At 41.1% G+C, this 21330-nt stretch overlaps 1 protein-coding gene across 2 annotated transcripts in view; it reads left to right on the forward strand.

Annotated features, from left to right (window-relative positions):
• The window catches only part of LOC128694255 (uncharacterized), a 591702-nt gene that overhangs the window by 538840 nt on the left and 31532 nt on the right, over nucleotides 1–21330 (forward strand). For both annotated transcript variants that reach the window (XM_070093572.1, XM_070093573.1), the window contains one exon: nucleotides 19016–19118. In XM_070093572.1, the coding sequence (XP_069949673.1) occupies nucleotides 19016–19118 (103 nt within the window). The remainder of the gene's footprint in view (nucleotides 1–19015; nucleotides 19119–21330) is intronic.

Here is a 21330-nt window from a genome sequence, read left to right on the forward strand (position 1 = left end):
CAATCTTAGCATAATATGATAAATTCAGAGATTGTCTATTTTAAAATCATACTTAATCTTATAAAATCAGACTCAAATCTTAGCGTAGTATCATAAAAAAAAAAAAAACAGATTCGGCCTTAGCATAGTATGCGGAAAAAACTCATGTACTGTTCAGGACAAAAAGAAAACGTGTCCACTAATGGCTTCTTTAGTCCTAATGAAAAAGCCAGTCGTGTCTAACCACAAGTGCTGCTTTCCACATCCTGTTGGTATAAATAACCATACCATTCACTTTTAGCCTAGCATGATATAAATCTAATGACGAGGGAAGTCGTTGTTTGGATCATCTATTTTGACTCCCTCCTTAAGTATGCTTACTTGAACAAATCTTAAATTGAAAACAGGGTTATGTTGCCCTACGGGCCCCGTGGGGGCGGGATAAGTGGCAGACCAGTTCGCCGAACTTAGACACCCTGGCATGGAAAAAGACATCGAAAGTAGCTAACTGCTACTCCAGTAAAGACGTGCCCCATGAAGGAGGGGATTGTTGCTAGGATTAGGGACAGCAAGTGTTCCAGAAGATGAAGAGGAACACACCTTCCCTGGGCAAGACATTATGAATGTCACGACACTCCCCCAATGGGGACCCAAGGCAGGGTCACCCATTGGAAAAGACCCGGACCCAAGGCAGGGTCACCCATTGGAAAAGACCCGGGCAGCGATATGCTGCAAATCGTTACGAACGAACGGGGATACGAAACGAATTAACTTTCATCAGGTTTTTTTTTCTTCGGGGGAAATAAGATATCCTGGCGGGCCTTAATAACCCATGATAACCTCTATGGAGCTTTTCGGTTATGTAGCCCCTGTCAAGGGAGGTTCCTTGATGCAGGCGAGGCTCCCTTGATGCAAGTAACTGAACCAGTCCTTCCTTCATTGGATTAAACCTGATCGTCTCTAATACCCACAAGCGATGTATGACCCCTACTGGTTTAGCGCTTCCCCTGAATATAAAAATCATAATTAGATCATTGAACTGTAATCAGCTGGCCTACTGATTCATCCCATCAAAATAAATATTTTTTTTTCAAGACTAATAATATAACAGGTATACTAATTCAAGCTACCTACTCTAGACCACTACCAGAATATACATAAATTACTTGTGGCGTGGCTCACTCTTAAATAAACTATTCCCCAATTATTTCGTAACTAGCTATTCAAACGCACTTGTATTGAGAGATGAAGTGGAGCGTCCATCCTGGCCCTCTCAAGCCAGTGTTGCCTTCGGAGTAGTGGTGGTGGTGCTGTCTGTTGCTGACTAACAAGACCTCTCAGGCCAGCATTGTACAGTGGTGTTGCCATCTATTGCCTAGTTAATAAAGCCTTTTGGGCCAGCGTTGTACAGTGGTAGTGTTGCCATCTATTGTCAGGCTAACGAGACCTCTCAGGCCAGTGTTGTACAGTGGTGATGTTGCCATCTATTGCCTAGCTAACAAGACTTCAGCCCTGGGTTGTACAGTAATGGTGTTGTCATCTGTTACCTGGCAAACAAACCTTCAGCCAGTGTTATACAGTGGTGTTGCCATCTATTGCCTGACTAACAGGACCTGTCAGACCAGTGTTGTATTTAGTGGTGGTTTTATCTATCGCCTGCTAACAGTACGTCTGAAAAGAACAAAAAGGCACAACGCCGTGACTGGAACAATACACAAATAACCTGCACATAGGAGAGAGAAGCTTACGACGATGTTTTGGTCCGACTTGGACCATTTACAAGTCACAGTAACACAAAAGAGGTTAGGCTATGTAAGGTTTGTCAGCAAACAGAACAAGCGTTTCGTGACGCAGGTCTTAGTCATACGATGACCCGCAGCTGGAGCTTTTGGTCATCTGACCGAGGCTTTCCGCTGACTTAGTGGTTTACCCCCTTTAAAAATTATGGTTATAATTATAGCCATTTTCTGTAACACAAAAGAGAGAAGGAGCCAGTATATGTAGGCGAGTTGGACAAGGACGGGACCAAGAGACGATGGAAAAGTAGTGGTAGTGGAAGTAGTAGTAGTAGAAAGTGTGTTCTGTCCTTCAGTTTTCCCAACCCTGTGTTTTTGGTCTTACCCCTTGTGGGCCCTTTGCTCTCCTGCAGTGCTCCTTTTTCTTGTCCTTTGACTGGCCCCACTTTACTTCTGCTACCTTTACTTTTGCCTCCCTTCACTCCCCATTCTATCTCTTGTCCCACTAAACCTACTCTCCCTACTTTCTATTACCACTACTATTCCATCCTCTCTTGGTCCCGTTCTTGTCCACCTTGCCTATATATACTGATTCCCTTTCTCTATGTGGTGTATATTTCAAATGGTTATAACCATAATTTTTAAGGGGTGGACCGGTAAGCCAGGAGAAGGCGTTAGCCAGATGACCAAAAGCTCCAACTGCAGGTCATCACATGACTAAGACCCGCGTCAGGAAACGCTTGTCCTGTTTACTGACAAATCTACCGAACCTAACCTTTTGTGCTAGTATGACTTTGTTGGGTAAATGGACACAAGTGCAACTAATGTTACATTTTATTGTGGCAACATTTCGAGCGAAACGTTGCCACAATAAAATGTAACATTACTTGTACTTGTGTCCTTTTACCTAACATACTGTCGGTAATTATACCAACATTATTACTGGTGTGACTGTAAATGGTTGAAGTCGGACCGAAATGTCGTAAGCTTCTCTCTCCTATATGCAGATTGTTTGTACTCACCTAATTGTGGTTGCAGGGGTCGAGACTCAGCTCCTGGCCCCGATCAATACGTCTGACCAGTGTCGTATAGCGGTAGTGCTGCCATCTATTGCTTGGCTAATAAGACCTCAGGCCAGTGTTGTATTGGGGTGCTGCCGCCATATATTGCCTAACTAACAAGACTTGTCAGACCTGTGGTGTCTTGTTTAGTAGTGATACCATCTGTTGCCTGGCTAATAAGACGCCTCAGGGCAATATTGTACGGTGGTGCTGCTGCTATCTATTACCTGGCTAACAAGACTCTTGGAGCAGTGTTGCATAGTCTTGGTGCTACCATCTATTCAAGACCTCTCGAGGCTGGTTGGTGGTAGTGCTGCCATCTATTGGCCGGCTAAATAGTTACTGGGAACATAAAGGGTTGCAACCTCGAGGGAGCAAAAAATCAAGGAGTATATTTATACTTGTTGTGTAGTCACTACACCGATACCTGACGTTGTTTATACTCCTGGTTAATGCGGATGTGAAGCTTACGCATGTCTCGTTATAAGTAACCATGTTGTGCATAGTCTCTCTTTCTCGTTATATTGAGTTAGGTGTACTGTCGTCACCGTAGGAAATGACGTATATTACAGGCACTTCCTTATTGTTTTTCTCAGATTAAAATACTGGATTTTGTTTAACTATTTTAACCTTCAGTTGAATGTGCCAGATTTTCTTTAAATAACTTGATTCATTTTCAGATTATCGAATTTTTTAACGTTTTTATCGTAGAAAACCTAAAACATACTGGAGGAAAGGAATGCGAGTGTATACGGCACCTAAATTGCGGTCACAAGTGTCATCGTCCGTAAGACATGTGCCTAGACATGTCTGATAAGATAGAGAGATAAGCGGAGCTTGTCCCACTATAATTCCACATTACTAGGCTGCGTATACTCAGTGGCCAGTGCGCCTCTGTCCGTGCACCATCCTATTTGTGTTCGCTTTTCATAGTGCCACTTAGAGTGCCTCAGTGCAGTGCCCAGACGTCAGAGTCCCCGCCTCTCCTTCAATCTCTAGCAGACATGGAACTTTGCGTCAAGATGTTGAACTCTGAGAAGACGTCGGAGACGACGTCCAAGCCTCTTGCTATCAGGGTCAGCAGTGCTGGGGGTACTCCAATACCCCTGCAAGAGGCGCTGGTAAACATCAAGAGCCTGGTGGCAGGACCTCTCAATCTCTCCCCAGGATACGAGTCCTATACCAGAAGGCTGCTCCTGCCTCTTCCTACGGAGTACGACACGGCCCACCATGATGATCTCTCTGCAGACGAGGCCTACGAGATCCCCGCCAGGGACCGTAAGGTCGGCTTCTTCCTCCTGTATTGTGTTCTTGTATCCCTATTATGTCCCTCGAGTACTTTGTAAGATTATAAATACTGTGCTCTATGTTCATATAAGTTTATTTGCAGTTTGTATCTATAACATCCTTGCCTTAACACTAACCTTAATGTAAAAAACTAACCAACACGATACAGTAGAACTGAATATGAATACTGTATATCTGGGCCTCACACTGATACGCTCTTCAAATTGTAAATTGACGAAGAGGTCCTCAGTATCATGCCGAAATATTCAGCACTCATTGTCTGTTATGTTTCCATTTGGGTTCATATGTGCCTATTGGCCTGTTGATTAAACGTCTGTTTTTATGATCAGCTCGTACTGATGTACAGGGTTTCAATGACATTGATTAGTAAGTAGAGTTTGTTAAGCTGTAGCTGTTTTTAGATTATTTTAAGTTACATTTGAGGCAATTCCTCTATTAGGTGTTATATTTAGGTTACCCTAAGTGTTACACATGTAATTACTGTTTAGCTATAGTTATGTTATCCTGACAGAATTACACGAGATAATTCCAGTGTTGTAATTTTTTCTTATTATCATGACTGGTTTGCGGGATAGTTATTATATTTTCCTTTATCCTCTGCGTCCTTGTAGTAGTTGGATAAGTCTCCTGAAGAGCGAAACGTAGTCCTAATGAAATTTCTTATTAGTTGCTCTTGAGTCTAATTTTCCTAACAGTGGTCTTTACACAGTGATTACTTCGATACATGAAGGCATTTATTCACTTACAGTAGGAGTCCTACGTGAATGCTTTGGTATACATTTCTCTCAAGTTGTTGGCAGTCATTTGCCTTCCTACTAAATAATAATAATAATAATAATAATAATAATAATAATAATAATAATCTTTATTTGTACATGTACAAGGTATACAGATCTAGCTGACTCCAATGACATACTACTATATAGAAAGCCTTGTTATGCAGAGCATTTTGGGCAAATTAGGTAAATTTTGTCCCAGGATGAGAGCGAAACCAGTCGACTAACACCCAGGTACCTATTTTACTGATAGGTGAATATGGACAGCAGGTGCCCGGGATCGACCCCCGGGCCTAAGTATGTGAGCCGAGTGCGCTAGCAGTTGAGCTGTGGGACGCCTTTACAAATTAATAGCGTTGTACATGAGATGATCCCTGTTTGTGTATTTAGTATTTTCTAGGTTATCAAACAGTGTTACTTTTGAAGGAATTCCTATGTGTGTATCCTTGAGAGAGCACAGAACATGCCAGTCAGTTGGCGCCGAGCGGCTGTTTGAGCACCTTAGTCAGTACCCGGATTTGCTGGTGCCTCTAGGTTCCCTCGTTCGTTCCCGGATTCACTTGTGCCTTTAGGTTCCTTCGTGCATACCCGAATTCGCTTGTCGTGAAGTTCTTTCGCCCGTACTCAGATTCGTTTGTGCCTTTAGGTTCCTTGGTCCATACCCGGACTCGTGTGTGTCTTTGGGCACCTTCGGACAAGGGTACTGACAACAGAGAGTCGAATTAACAGTATTCATTACCTCTTATACGTCTATTGTCAAGCCATTCGTTGAGATGATTAGTGATTTGAACGCAAACTACTGTAGCAAAATTAAATTACCCTTAAGATGCAATAAGGATAGATTCAACAGTCTATATAATTTTCTGCTGAATTGGTGTCATTAAAGAGACGTCTTGCTCATTGCAGCTTTATCAAACTTCAATTTATCTGAAGGATAATATACTTTTACTACACGAGGTCGTCCTCAAATCAGGAATGATCTCAATAAAATGCTTGACAATAGAGTTGTCAGAGGTAATGAGAACAATGAATGTCAAACTCTTCAGGGTTAAATCAATCCAAGTCACTCATCAGCTATTCAGATCAGGTCAATGAAAGTCAGGTCATAGTTCCTCGTGGTGAAGGTAAACTCGTATTTTACTTATTCCAGCTGAAGATGTCCTACAATATAATCTTATGATACTGGCGCTTTGTCATAATTAAGCAAATATACATGCAAATATATATGCAAATTCATATCGCAGCCAGCAGTATTCGTGCCCTAGCCGTCAGCTCTCCACAAGTGTAGAAAGCTGCCAATCTGTCGTCATAAATCACTCAGCTACAGATGCCACATAAGTGAGGTAGCCTGTAGGATCGTAAGCTATGTTTTTCATAATACCGGCGTCAGGTTGGCAGCTAGCTTCACTGCTTCACTCGTGCGGGTTCGAGTCCTGCTGTCTTAATATATGTATATGTCGTGCCGAATAGATAAAACTTGCGATTTTGCCTTAAATAACAACGCTCTTCTTGCCGAATAAGGCAAGCGAAAATTTATGTATGCAATAATTTAGCAAAAGTAATACCTAACCTAACGAAAAAAAAAATCATTGTGTTTATTATTAAATTATTGTAAATTTGTCTAAAACATATTTAGTTCATTTAGGCTAAATTAAATTGCGCTTGTTATAACAAGGGTAGGTAAATTTTCTAAGGTACTTTTGGTACAAAATTATTAATTTTTACATTAACATAAATGAACAAAATATATCTTTAAACGTACTAGAGAAAATTTTAGAAAGGATTTAATTCGGCAATATATATATATATATATATATATATATATATATATATATATATATATATATATATATATATATATATATATGTATATGTATATATGGTATATATGTAGAGTGCGTGTGGACCATATACTGAATTTAATGAGAATAATATCAACGTTTATGATGATTAGGATTGCATTGGACTCAGTGTTTACAGTTAAATTTATAATTACTGCTGTTTACAGTTAAATTTATAATTGCTGTCCATTGTTCTTGCTGGTGGAAACAACGTGTGGAAGTTCAACAAACTCGTCAATTACATGCGAGGGCAACAACGGTATATTCAAGAGCTGTAAATGACCATCCTAGTTCCTCGTCATCTTAATATATAAGCAACATGTTTGTTCTGATACTGAAACATAACGTTAATATGTATCGTGTCAGTTTCATAAGTTTTGTACAAGAGGTATAAAAGTGTATGACCCATACGGATTTAGCGTTTGCTTTTATTATAATTATCATAATAATATAATAAAATGATTATCATATATTTACGATGGCACTCGAAACTATCTCAAGAATCGCTTGAGATGTTACAAACTTATCAGTGGCTTTAAAAGTAGTTTGATTTCTTGAGACGCAGAGGGTGATAGGAAGTGTTAAGTGATAGGAAGGGGAAAAGTTGATGTGAGAATTCTATCAGTGACACATACACAAACACCTATCACAACTGATATGTCACTCATGTGCTTGGCTATTAGTACACACACACACACACACACACACACACACACACACACACACACACACACACACACACACACACACACACACACACCAGTTTGGAACCCACACCTAGCCAAGCACGTAAAGAAACTAGAGAAAGTGCAAAGGTTTGCAACAAGACTAGTCCCAGAGCTAAGAGGTATGTCCTACGAGGAGAGGTTAAGGGAAATCAACCTGACGACACTGGAGGACAGGAGAGATAGGGGGGACATGATAACGACATACAAAATACTGAGGGGAATTGACAAGGTGGACAAAGACAGGATGTTCCAGAGATTGGACACAGTAACAAGGGGACACAGTTGGAAGCTAAAGACACAGATGAATCACAGGGATGTTAGGAAGTATTTCTTCAGCCACAGAGTAGTCAGTAAGTGGAATAGTTTGGGAAGCGATGTAGTGGAGGCAGGATCCATACATAGCTTTAAGCAGAGGTATGATAAAGCTCACGGCTCGGGGAGAGTGACCTAGTAGCGATCAGTGAAGAGGCGGGGCCAGGAGCTCGGACTCGACCCCCGCAACCTCAACTAGGTGAGTACAACTAGGTGAGTACACACACACACACAGCAAATGGCTTCTCGAATTTAATCCTGCCAAATGCAAAGTCATGAAGATAGGGGAAGGGCACAGAAGACCACAGACAGAGTATAGGCTAGGTGGCCAAAGACTGCAAACCTCACTCAAGGAGAAAGATCTTGGGGTGAGTATAACACCGAGCATGTCTCCGGAAGCACACATCAATCAGATAACTGCTGCAGCATATGGGCGCCTGGCAAACCTGAGAACAGCATTCCGATACCTTAGTAAGGAATCATTCAAGACACTGTACACCGTGTATGTCAGGCCCATACTGGAGTATGCAGCACCTGTTTGGAACCCGCACTTGATAAAGCACGTCAAGAAACTAGAGAAAGTACAAAGGTTTGCGACAAGGTTAGTTCCAGAGCTAAGGGGAATGTCCTATGAAGAAAGATTAAGGGAAATCGGCCTGACGACACTGGAGGACAGGAGGGTCAGGGGAGACATGATAACGACATATAAAATACTGCGTGGAATAGACAAGGTGGACAAAGACAGGATGTTCCAGGGAGGGGACACAGAAACAAGAGGCCACAATTGGAAGTTGAAGACACAAATGAGTCAGAGAGATAGTAGGAAGTATTTCTTCAGTCATAGAGTTGTAAGGCAGTGGAATAGCCTAGAAAATGACGTAGTGGAGGCAGGAACCATACACAGTTTTAAGACGAGGTTTGATAAAGCTCATGGAGCGGGGAGAGGGAGGGCCCAGTAGCAACCGGTGAAGAGGCGGGGCCAGGAGCTAGGACTCGACCCCTGCAACCACAAATAGGTGAGTACACACACACACACACACACCTGTGTGTGTGTGTGTACGCACCTATATGTAGTTGCAGGATTCGATTTACAGCTCCTGGCCGCGTCTCTTCGCTGGTCGCTACTAGGTTCACTTTCTCCTGGTTCCTAGAGCCCTAATGGTGTGTGTGTGTGTGTGTGTGTGTGTACTCACCTATTTGTGGTTGCGGGGATTGATTCACAGCTTACTCCCCGCCAAAGCGGCTAATTCATTGTGCATTATATGTATTATTTGAATGGTAGCACAAGAGAACATGGATACACTAAAGGCAATGGAACTAGATCCTAAAAGGCCAACAAGAGACTTAAATGTAGCGGAAAGCAGGTGTTGTATGCATAATTTATTACGAATGTAGCTTGCTGGTAAATTTGACATAGTCTAATTTCCTAGTATATAGATGATAAAGGCTAAAGTGTCATTTGAAAACAGGTGAATTTGTAAATGAAGTGATAAGCCTATGGAGGTAGGTGCCAGAAGTCGCCAGAATCTTAGCACAGTGGTCAGCTGTTTTAATAATCTTTCTGGCCTGCTAGTGTACTCGCATATAATCTAGTGATACCAGTGAATAGTAGAATACAGTGTTGTAGTAGCAACTAACCAGTATTATAATGGTACTTAGTGGAGTGGAGTGACTTTCATTAGTTTCTTTTTTCTTGAAATACCAGACGTATACTGTGAATTTCATATAACCTGTAGTTACCAGCGGTCGCAATATACACAACGAGAAGCAGTTATTACTACAGAAAAAGCGTCCTCTCTCCAAAATTTCCACCAGTCAACTATAGTGATAATATAGCATTTATTGTGGTGGAGACGAAAAAAAAACTAGAAAAGCTAGATACAGCGATTGATAAACAAGGGTTGAGGCTCGACCGTTCGTCACTGTAGGAGCTGCCAGAAATCACCGGCTCTTCAACACGCAAGTTATACTTTTGTATCAATCAAATCACATATTACTCGGGTAGATAATTTCAAGTAGATCCTTCATGTGTTAGCCCAAATCACCGACTAGTATGTTTTAAATAAGTGACCCACTGATCAGATCAGATCGACTGGTCCGAACCCTCGACTGGTCCGAACCCTTGATGGTCCGAACCCTTGACTGGTTTCAAACGGTTTCGTTGGACAATAAAGCAGACTGTAAACGGATGGGGTTGTAGGCGCCCTTATCAAACACAAACAATAAATATAAATCAGGAACGTACACGGTAAGCTGTCCAATTAGTTAGAAATAGAAATACAAATAGCTAGAGCTTCATTTAAGGAGGTTATTAATAGAGTATTCAAGAGGTTGCTAGTAGAATTACAGTAAATCAACCACTCAAATCATTATGAAGCTCTTTATAGTCTGCAGTCAATCAAACAAACGGGCTTCCACATGGATAAATTGGTGTCACGCCCCTTGTGCAGATATCCAAGAACTAGCTACAAGCAGTATTAAAACAGGGAAGTGTTTTTGGGTATGCCCAAATGAGGAAAATATGTGGACTAAAATCACAAGGGTATTAAAAGAGGATAACATCAAAGCTGCTTTCATAGACAACCTGGAAGCTTTCTACAACAGATGGGAACATAAAAAGTCTGGGCTGAATGGTACTGCCCTTGATACTGGCCATGTAGTCAGAAACTGTAAGGCTGGAGGTGATGTCCTGGTAGTCAGTAAATGTGGGGCTGATAGTGCTGTCCTGGGAGACAGTAATGGTGAAGCTGGCGGTGCTGTCCTGGGAGACAGTAATGGTGAAGCTGGAGGTGCTGTCCTGGGAGACAGTAATGGTGAAGCTGGAGGTGCTGTCCTGGGAGACAGTAATGGTGAAGCTGGAGATTTTGTCCATGTAGTCGGGAATTATACGCAGGAAGGAATACATATAAATGACCTCATAGGGGACAGAAGCCGTAGTGGGGAAACAAGTGTAGTCAAAGATAAGATAAAACCAATATTGCAAACTAGAAATACCACAGGAAATAGCAAACAAGAGGACTCCACTAGCTATAGTGAGGATATATTACCAAAAACAACTGGTGGGAGCTCCATTGTTGGTGCTAGGGAGGATAGGAATAAGACAGGGAAACATGCACCAACAGGGAATACAGTCACAGAAACCCAAGGCAAACGGAAACCAAGCCTGTGCACATACTATGCACTTGGTATCTGCAGACATGGGAAATCTGGAAAAACAGACGGGACGTGCAACTATGACCACCCTAGAAAATGCCATGCCCATATGACAACAGGAAAATGCAAACTCCCTTCCTGTAAGCTTTTTCACCCTGAAATGTGTACCTCTTCAGTACAGGAAAGACTGTGCTATAACTTAAATTGCCAGGCACACCATCTAAAGGGTACAAAAAGATACAAAACATCCAGGCCATGGGAAAACCTGGGTAGCCACAGCCACTCAAGAGGGAGAGGTTTTTTAGTGCCAGGAAGGAAAAAAAACTGGCAGGAAATGGCAGAAATCGTACACCAAATCCAGTCATTCCTGGAGTGGAACCACAGTCGATGGCCTCCACTCCAAACCAACAGATACAGATACTAATGCCGGAAAAAAAATCCCCCCCCAGTACCAACAATACCACAAGTCCGATGACATTCTTCTTTGCAAATATACAGGGTCTAAAGCCAGCAACAAACAACAAAATACCTTTCATCCGTGGACTGCTTGCAGAGGCAAAGGCAATGTTCGCGGCTTTCACTGAGACCCACATAAAGGATCACTTGGACAACGAAATATGGATCCCAGGTTACAACCTATACAGATGTGACAGAGTGAACAGGCAAAAGGGGGGGGGGGGGGGGTTGGCCTGTACATTGCAGAGTCACTTGTTTGCACAGAACTGCTAAATGCCTCAAATGATGTAGTGGAAGTTTTAGCAGTAAAGGTCGAGAACCAAAACCTAGTCATTGTGGTAGTCTACAAGCCTCCGGATGCAACATCCCAGCAATTCTAGGAACAGCTGTTAAAAATTGACCACTGTCTGGAAAATCTTCCAGCTCCTGCACCCAACATCTTGCTCCTGGGGGATTTCAACTTAAGGCACCTAAAATGGAGGAATATAGCAAATAATATTGTTGCAGTAATAACACCAGGAGGCAGCTCTGATGAAAACTCACACTCACACGAGCTTTTAAATCTCTGCACAAAATTCAATTTAAACCAGCAAATAATAGAGCCTACTAGACTGGAGAATACACTAGACCTCATCTTCACTAACAATGATGATCTGATAAGAAATGTCACCATATCAAAAACAATATACTCAGATCACAACATAATTGAGGTTCAGACATGTATGCGTGGAGCCCCAGACCGACATAATGAGACTAGTCACGAGGGAGCATTCACCAAATTCAACTTCAATAACAAAAACATAAAGTGGGACCAAGTAAACCAAGTCCTAACCGGTATAAGCTGGGAAGATATACTAAGCAACACAGACCCCAACGTATGCCTAGAACAGATTAACTTGGTGGCACTCGATGTATGCACAAGGCTTATTCCTCTAAGAAAAAGGAGGAGTAGATGTAAAATAGAAAGAGACAGGCGCTCCCTTTACAGGCGACGGAAAAGAATAACAGAGCGGCTAAAAGAGGTCAATATATCTGAAATGCGTAGGGAGACACTGGTCAGAGAAATAGCAAGCATCGAACTCAAGCTAAAGGAATCTTATAGGAGTCAGGAATCGCGGGAAGAACTAAAAGCCATAAATGAAATCGAAAGAAACCCAAAGTATTTCTTCTCCTATGCCAAATCAAAGTCGAGAACAACATGCAGTATTGGGCCCCTACTTAAACAAGATGGGTCCTACACAGATGACAGCAAGGAAATGAGTGAGCTACTCAAGTCCCAATATGACTCAGTTTTTAGCAAACCGCTAACCAGACTGAGAGTCGAAGATCAAAATGAATTTTTTATGAGAGAGCCACAAAATTTGGTTAACACAAGCCTATCCGATGTTATCCTGACGCCAAATGACTTCGAACAGGCGATAAATGACATGCCCATGCACTCTGCCCCAGGGCCAGACTCATGGAACTCCGTGTTCATCAAGAACTGCAAGAAGCCCCTATCACGAGCCTTTTCCATCCTATGGAGAGGGACCATGGACACGGGGGTCGTCCCACAGTTACTAAAAACAACAGACATAGCCCCACTCCACAAAGGGGGCAGTAAAGCAACAGCAAAGAACTACAGACCGATAGCACTAACATCCCATATCATAAAAATCTTTGAAAGGGTCCTAAGAAGCAAGATCACCACCCATCTAGAAACCCATCAGTTACACAACCCAGGGCAACATGGGTTTAGAACAGGTCGCTCCTGTCTGTCTCAACTATTGGGTCACTACGACAAGGTCCTAAATGCACTAGAAGATAAAAAGAATGCTGATGTAATATATACAGACTTTGCAAAAGCCTTCGACAAGTGTGACCATGGCGTAATAGCGCACAAAATGCGTGCTAAAGGGATAACAGGAAAAGTCGGTCGATGGATCTATAATTTCCTCACTAACAGAACACAGAGAGTAGTCGTCAACAGAGTAAAGTCCGAGGCAGCTACGGTGAAAAGCTCTGTTCCACAAGGCACAGTACTCGCTCCCATTTTGTTCCTCATCCTCATATCCGACATAGACAAGGATGTCAGCCACAGCACCGTGTCTTCCTTTGCAGATGACACCCGAATCTGCATGACAGTGTCTTCCATTGCAGACACTGCAAGGCTCCAGGCGGACATCAACCGAATCTTTCAGTGGGCTGCAGAAAACAATATGAAGTTCAACGATGAGAAATTTCAATTACTCAGATATGGTAAACACGAGGAAATGAAATCTTCATCAGAGTACAAAACAAATTCTGGCCACAAAATAGAGCGAAACACCAACGTCAAAGACCTGGGAGTGATCATGACGGAGGATCTCACCTTCAAGGACCATAACATTGTATCAATCGCATCTGCTAGAAAAATGACAGGATGGATAATGAGAACCTTCAAAACTAGGGAGGCCAAGCCCATGATGACACTCTTCAGGTCACTTGTTCTATCTAGGCTGGAATATTGCTGCACACTAACAGCACCTTTCAAGGCAGGTGAAATTGCTGACCTAGAAAATGTACAGAGAACCTTCACGGCGCGCATAACGGAGATAAAACACCTCAATTACTGGGAGCGCTTGAGGTTCCTGAACCTGTATTCCCTGGAACGCAGGCGGGAGAGATACATGATTATATACACCTGGAAAATCCTAGAGGGACTAGTACCGAACTTGCACACGAAAATCACTCACTACGAAAGCAAAAGACTTGGCAAACGATGCAACATCCCCCCAATGAAAAGCAGGGGTGTCACTAGCACGTTAAGAGACCATGCAATAAGTGTCAGGGGCCCGAGACTGTTCAACTGCCTCCCAGCATACATAAGGGGGATTACCAACAGACCCCTGGCAGTCTTCAAGCTGGCACTGGACAAGCACCTAAAGTCGGTTCCTGACCAGCCGGGCTGTGGCTCGTACGTTGGTTTGCGTGCAGCCAGCAGCAACAGCCTGGTTGATCAGGCTCTGATCCACCAGGAGGCCTGGTCACAGACCGGGCCGCGGGGGCGTTGACCCCCGGAACTCTCTCCAGGTAAAACTCCAGGTTCTAAGAATGAGTTATATATACACTTGAGAAACATTTTTCTCTGCATTTGCACTGTGTTTACTTTAAGCCCTATTTTAGGGAATAGTGTATTTTTTAATATTAGTGTGAATATGAATTGATGTCTTAATAGCTTAAGTGCAGTCGACAAACTTTAAACTTCACAAACTACAAGTAACTTGAGATGCCAAAGTAACATAACTCTGTTAGTGATTGGAATAACTTAATTGATGAGTCTGTCACAGAGTATGCATTTCTCTAGATCCTATATATTTCAAACACAAAAATAAGGGATTTCGAAGAATATAACAGTTAAAGAACAAGCAAGATAACCGAAGGTGTCGAAAATATTTATTTAGACAGATCTTAACGCCTGCAAGATATCGCATATAACATCCATTTTTTTCTAGGGAGTATACCAAAGAATTAAAAGTATCAGATTTCGAAGGCTACAATATTTATAGAACATGACGCAGGCATACATGTGTGGGTGGTAGTAATTAGTATGTAAATATTAGTCGTTAATATACTGTAGTTACTTTACTGACAGTAGCAGATGTTATGGGTCCATAAGGGTGGGTGCTGAGTGGAACACAACAGAGACTTCTTTATATATGTATGTAATTTAAATATGCAAATGCAGGTTAAACTATCATTCGTAACGCTGTATGATAGTTACAGAGTGGGAAAGAAAGCTAGCCATGTTTCTTTGTCATGTTTCATTTCACTTAGTGGTTCAGTAAGGTGATAAGGATATTGTCAACCGTTTCTGGTCATCTCTTCCCTTTGTGCGCCTAATTTTGCAGCTGTACTACAATAGCCACTTGTCTGGCTTACATAGGTTTTTGCGCTTCTCCAAAAAAGTCCGTTTCTGTTTTCCGTTTTTATACTTCTGCATGATTGCATATTATCTGTAAGCAGGGATACACATGACTCATGTCTCTGGCATGTCAATTAAGTATATCAGGAACATTAGTAATGTTTAAGGTACCCCGTACCGACGACTGATATCGGATTTTCTATCTACTTTTGCAGCCTGGCTTATGGTCAGACTTCCGTTAACCACCTGGTCAACCAGGCTACTGCTTCCTTCAGTTCGAAGAAGCACCTAGTCATCAGAACCTGGTTGATTAGTGGCCCCCAGACCCTGTCTTTTTATTAATATTCGTTGTAGTGCATTTATCTGCTAATCCGGCTTGTATCTCCAGATACCCTCTTGTAGTCCAAGACAATGAGATCCACTCATTCTTATATTTCCTGTTTAGACTTCACTGCTTTGTTATAGAACTGGTATGTTCTTGAAACAGGATTTCCCCTTTCTAAACACTTTCTGGTTGTCGTTCTCATGTGTAATTTAAAAGATGTTATTATTCTTTACCTCATTAGTATATACCTGGAGTATACCTAGAGAGGGTTTCGGGGGTCAACATCCCCGCGTCCCGGTCTGAGACCAGGCCTCGTGGTGGATTAGGGTCTGATCAGCCAGGCTATTACTTCTGGCCGCACGTAAATGCGACGTACGAACCACAGCCTTTCTGACCAGATACTGACTTGAGGTGTCTATCCAGTGCCTTATTGAAGACAGCCAGGGGTCTATTGGTAATCCCCCTCATGCATGCTGGGAGGCAGTTGAACAGTCTTGGGCCCCTGGCACTTACTGTGTTGTCTCTTAGTGTATACGTGGCGCCTGCTTTTCGTTGGGGAAATGTTGCATCTCCTGCCTAGTCTTTTGCTTTCGTAGGAAGTGATTTTCGTGTGCAAGTTTGGTACTAATCCCCATAGGATTTTCCAAGTGTATTTATCATGTATCTTTCTCGCCTGCGTTCCAGGGAATACAAATCAAGGGACTTCAACCGTTCCCAATAATTTAGGTGCTTTATCGTACTTATGTGTGCCATGAAAGTTCTCTGTACACTCTCCAGGCCAGCAATTTCGCCTACTTTGAAGAGGGCAATTAGTGTACAGCACCAATCAAGAATATTTTAAGTCTTAGCCATTATAATAATCATAATAATAATAATAATAATAATAATAATAATAATAATAATAATAATAATAATCAGCCACTGTGTAATTTGCCCAGTTTGATGTAATTTTTTATAGCCATGGATTTCACTTGTTTTACGGACTTTACATTTCGTACTGCCGGGAATTATTAATTGCATGGGTACCCGTTATACATAATTACCCAATAGCACAAATTTGTCCATTTCTCCGTGTTCGTAACCAAAGTCAGAGTAATAAAGAAATGTTGACTGACTACCTTAACATTTAGTGCAACACTGGCGGCAGGCGCCACCTTGACGAGTCTCCACTAGTTGATCATTCCACGAAGTCCAGTGTACCCGACAGCGATATATTGGCATCACATAATATAACTGTTTATCCTTAGGAGACTGGCTTTACGAGATTTACAGAGGAATAGAGAAATAATCTAGTCTAGCCAAGGTATGGTACTTAAAAAACTGCAAAAATTGAGACAAAAATCCTCCCTACCCTATTCGCGACATTCTGGCTTTCTAAATAAAATTATCTTGCGAGACTTCACTAATTTGTAATTTTCACATTATTATGTGACCTCTCATTAGTGTTTAAAAGTTGCAGATGAAATCAGCACAGGTCGTAGGTAATCTTCACAAACTTGACAGTGTCTATATTTTGAGATACCAAGGAACTATAGCGAGTGAAGAGATGAAATATTTTTTTTCCCCAGATACCAGACTTTCTCCGTATTGCATGGTGCTCCAGCACTTTCCTGGTACTCTCCAGTACCTTGAATATCCAGGTCAAGGATACAACCTGTAGTTTGATACCTTGGTCTTGTTCCCCTCTTTGTTTATCTAGAGGACATTCACTGTTTTCCATCTCTGGTAGCTGCTGTTTCCAGTGACTTATTTCAGATTAAAGCAAATCACACAGTGAGGAGGAACTTGGAAGTAATCAGTCTCTCAGCCTGAAGTCGATGTGTTCAGTCCATCAGACAGTCTTGACAAAAGTCCAGTTACTGGACTGAAGAAGCCACTGGCTGGTGAAACGTTGCCAGATTAAAGATACCCAAATGTTGCACAAGTGCCTCATTTATCAACTTGTCGGTTTTCTACACTGTTTATTTATAAATCACACAGTGCTTCTGTACCTTCTCTCGGTGTTCATAGTGATACATTGTCATGTCTTGGCATCTTAATCCTTGTGGTGGTACTTCTAAGCCTCTCTTTTCTTTCCTTTATCCTCGAATTTCCAGAAATGTTCCACTGAATTGTTTTCTTGGATCTGCTGTTCGGTTCCTCACATCCTGTATATCTTTGCCGTCCTTTGTAAATTCTTCTTTCTCCTGTTTTCGGTCTTACCTGCTAATATCCTTATAGTCTGACCTACTGATAACCTTATAGTCTAACCTGCTGATAACTTTATAGTCTAACCTGCTGATAACTTTATAGTCTAACCTGCTGATAACTTTATAGTCTAACCTGCTGATAACCTTATAATCTGACGATCAGTTTTGGTTTTGATTTAGCTGTTGAGGTTATGTCATTATACGTTATACACACACACATTATTCCCTATATTTATATGTAATCTCAGATTGCCTATAATTATTTACAACAAGTATTTATGTGTTTATTATCTGTAATTATAAAAAATCTTATGTCTTGATATTCGTTATGTGACTATGTCTGCATGTGTAATTCTTGCTGGGAAATTTTCGAATTCAGTTGAAGTGAAGCTGTTTTGTTTATAGCCTATCCCCACCAGCTTGAAAACCCCAGAAAATGTGTATTGAAAAACCCAGCCGCTTCACAAATATCCGGCCACGTAAGGGTAATATTGTATACTTTACTGTTTCAGTTAGTCTTCAGTAGTAATTACAGTCTTACAATATCTTGAATGGTGTCAAATATCCTCGTATAAATCTACTGTATGGGTACAATATAAGCTTTCATTATCCTCATTTCAGCACAGTATATACGCACAGAGATGCATCATTACAGTAGACAGGTCTAGTACCTGATAAGTGGAAGACGCCTAGCATGGGCGTATTGACCCATTCTAGGCAGGTTCCTCTTTCCTGATTTTTTTTTTTTTGTGTAATTGTGGTTTTTTTTTTCCTTTCTTTTGTTGTAACTATACTTTGAACTGTCTAGGTATTTTATATCATTAACTACCCTAAGGTCCTTAAGACTATTCTGATATTCACTAGTCTCACACAAGCTACCAAATTCATACAACTGTGTTCCTCCAGCGATATGTTCAGTGTGATGTTTACGCCCACATCTTTTTTGTTCTGTTTAGTTTCTTCTCGGTCTTTATCTCCGTGTCATTGTGAAGTGGTTCATAAATTAGTTAATTTTCGAATCTTTCCAGCTTATAAGTTGGGTTTGAAATGAGCTGAGGTAGGATGTCAACCCGTAAATAAAAACGATGTACTTAAAAGATGGTATCACATGTTGTGTAGGAAGTATGTGCCGATAACATTTTTTGTCACTCCATAATACTGTTGTCTGCTTCATTGATTTTTCATTTGTCATTCACTGGTTAACTTTTAAAGATAGGTTGATGCGATTGATGAACATGTGATTGATTCTATATTTTTTAATCTTACAGCCATCCAACTGGCGGAAGGTGCGAAACGTTGTACAGTGGACGCCCTTCATCCAGACTTACAAGAAGCACAAATACCCTTGGGTACAACTTGCAGGGCATCAGGGTAAGTATTTAACATTTTGCCCAGTTATTGATTTTTTTTTTTTACTTTTGATGCATGGACAATAGTTAAAACTTGCATAAATGTTATTTAGTCGTACTAAACCCTACCCCCTAGTCGTACTAGATAGCAGATTTAAATAAGGTTTAGTATTATGAATCTATTTTTGTTTAATGTACGTGAAGTGCCCGTGTGGGTCATTGCAGAACAGTGGTGAAGGCTCGATACTCCGTGTGCCCATCATGAGACAGCCACACCCCCTAACTGCATTTACTGGATTATGTTGAACCAGGATTAAAATTATATATTTGCTTCTGAAGATCTAAGTTGTGTTGCTAAGTGTTAGCCGAGGTTTTAGTTTTCAGGGAATGTTGTTTTATGTATACAAGTACCCATCAATTATACAAGAGTTGGAGATGAAGCAGAGGAGTGCTAATATACTAGATGCTTAGCTAGAAGCCCTCCCCGTCCATGGATCTAGATCTCAACGAATTCATAGTAGTTAGGTTAAATAAAGTTTGTCATGAAACATGACAAGTGTTACCTGTGATGACCTGTAGCTGGAGCTTTTGGTCATCTGACCGAGGCCTTCCGCTGCTTACTGGTCCACTTTTTTTTTTCTGTTTTACACAGAGTTTTACAAGGTTAGGTTAAGGATTTCTAACAATCTACTAGCTAAGAGCTATTACCCACATCAGCTCAATGAAAAATTAAACTTTCAGTTTCATAGTCTCACAAATGTAGACAGCCTTCAAAATAGTCACTTTGTTACCTTTATTAAGCACTATTGTTCACTAAGACAATGACTTGAGTGTTGCACCATATCCTTCTGATACTGTCTACCTTCCTTTTATTAAACCTCCCCTCCCACGACTAGTTATTTCTTTTAGTAGTGCCACACAGTTCTCTCATTAGGTCACATGCTTTTTTTTTTTGCCAAATTCTGACCTTCTTAATCGTCTTTACATCGTATGTGACATTTTATGGGCAGAAGAAATAATAAACCTCCTGTCGCTGGTGCTGGACATAATGACACGCTCATTTGAACTTTCCCCTCAAGGAAGGTTCCTTGATGTTGGTGAGGGGCTCTTGATTTAGGGAATTGGATCTGTGCGCCAGTTCCCCGAATTAAGCCTGAATGCCTTCCACATCCCCCCCCCCCTAGGCGCTGTATAATCCTCCGGGTTTAGCGCTTCCCCCTTGATTATAATAATAATCATTTGAACTTTGGGTCATGTGACCAAAGCCTTACCCTAGTCCACCTGATAAAAATAAAAGATCACAGTATAGATGTGATGGCAGGTTTTCTATGTATATAATAAAAAGGTACACCACAGAGTAGTGTTCCAGGAGGATCCAATAAATCCTTGTCTTTTACTCCATTATATTTAATTTCATTTTCTTACATGATCGTACTAAAATGGAATAATTTTATGGGATTTTAACTTTAATAAAATTGACTGGGAACCACAATTCGATTAACCAAATAGAGGTGATCCAGTACTCTTTTCTCCCTCTTATCTCCCAAACACACCCCATCATCAGCCAACCAAATGAAAACCACCTTATTTTCTTTTTTGTATCATGAACACATCCAAAACAATATAGTCTTACTCTCGTTATCTGTAATCCCCCCTAATTTACACTTACACCCACCCAAATAACAGTAAACATAAAATTCCTAATATAGCTATTGCCTATTAAATCTTAAGTTAGTCCCAAGTTTGCCTAAGAGACACTTCGAGTGTATCATGCCAAGATAAATCCAATCCCATTACTAAATTTGTCATTTGTAATATATGATTTGTACTACCTCACTATTATAAATCTAATTACTATATATGTACTGAATTAGGTATGTACCCATATTGTTTTGTCCTCGTGTCTGGCTAAAACTATACAAAAATTCATTTTACGTAAAAGGGCCTAAAATCAGGAAAACGCTGCCTGAAAACTCTAGAACTGCCGACTCGACCACCATTTTGAAAAGCACCATTAAAAAACACCTCATCTCCCTAACACTCCCCGCCAGTAGCTAACCACAGGAAAACTACCTTAGCTTGCACGTATCCAAAACAAAACACAAATACGCTTATTTGATATCTGTGACTTCCCCTAATTTACATTAATGAATGTCAATATAAAATTCAGAATTAGTTTTTGCTACGTGATTCTTAAGCTAGTCATGAATGCCCGAAATGCCTAGCCATGCTAG

The sequence above is a fragment of the Cherax quadricarinatus genome, chromosome 43 (genome assembly GCF_038502225.1).
Source record: "Cherax quadricarinatus isolate ZL_2023a chromosome 43, ASM3850222v1, whole genome shotgun sequence".
NCBI lineage: Eukaryota > Metazoa > Arthropoda > Malacostraca > Decapoda > Parastacidae > Cherax > Cherax quadricarinatus.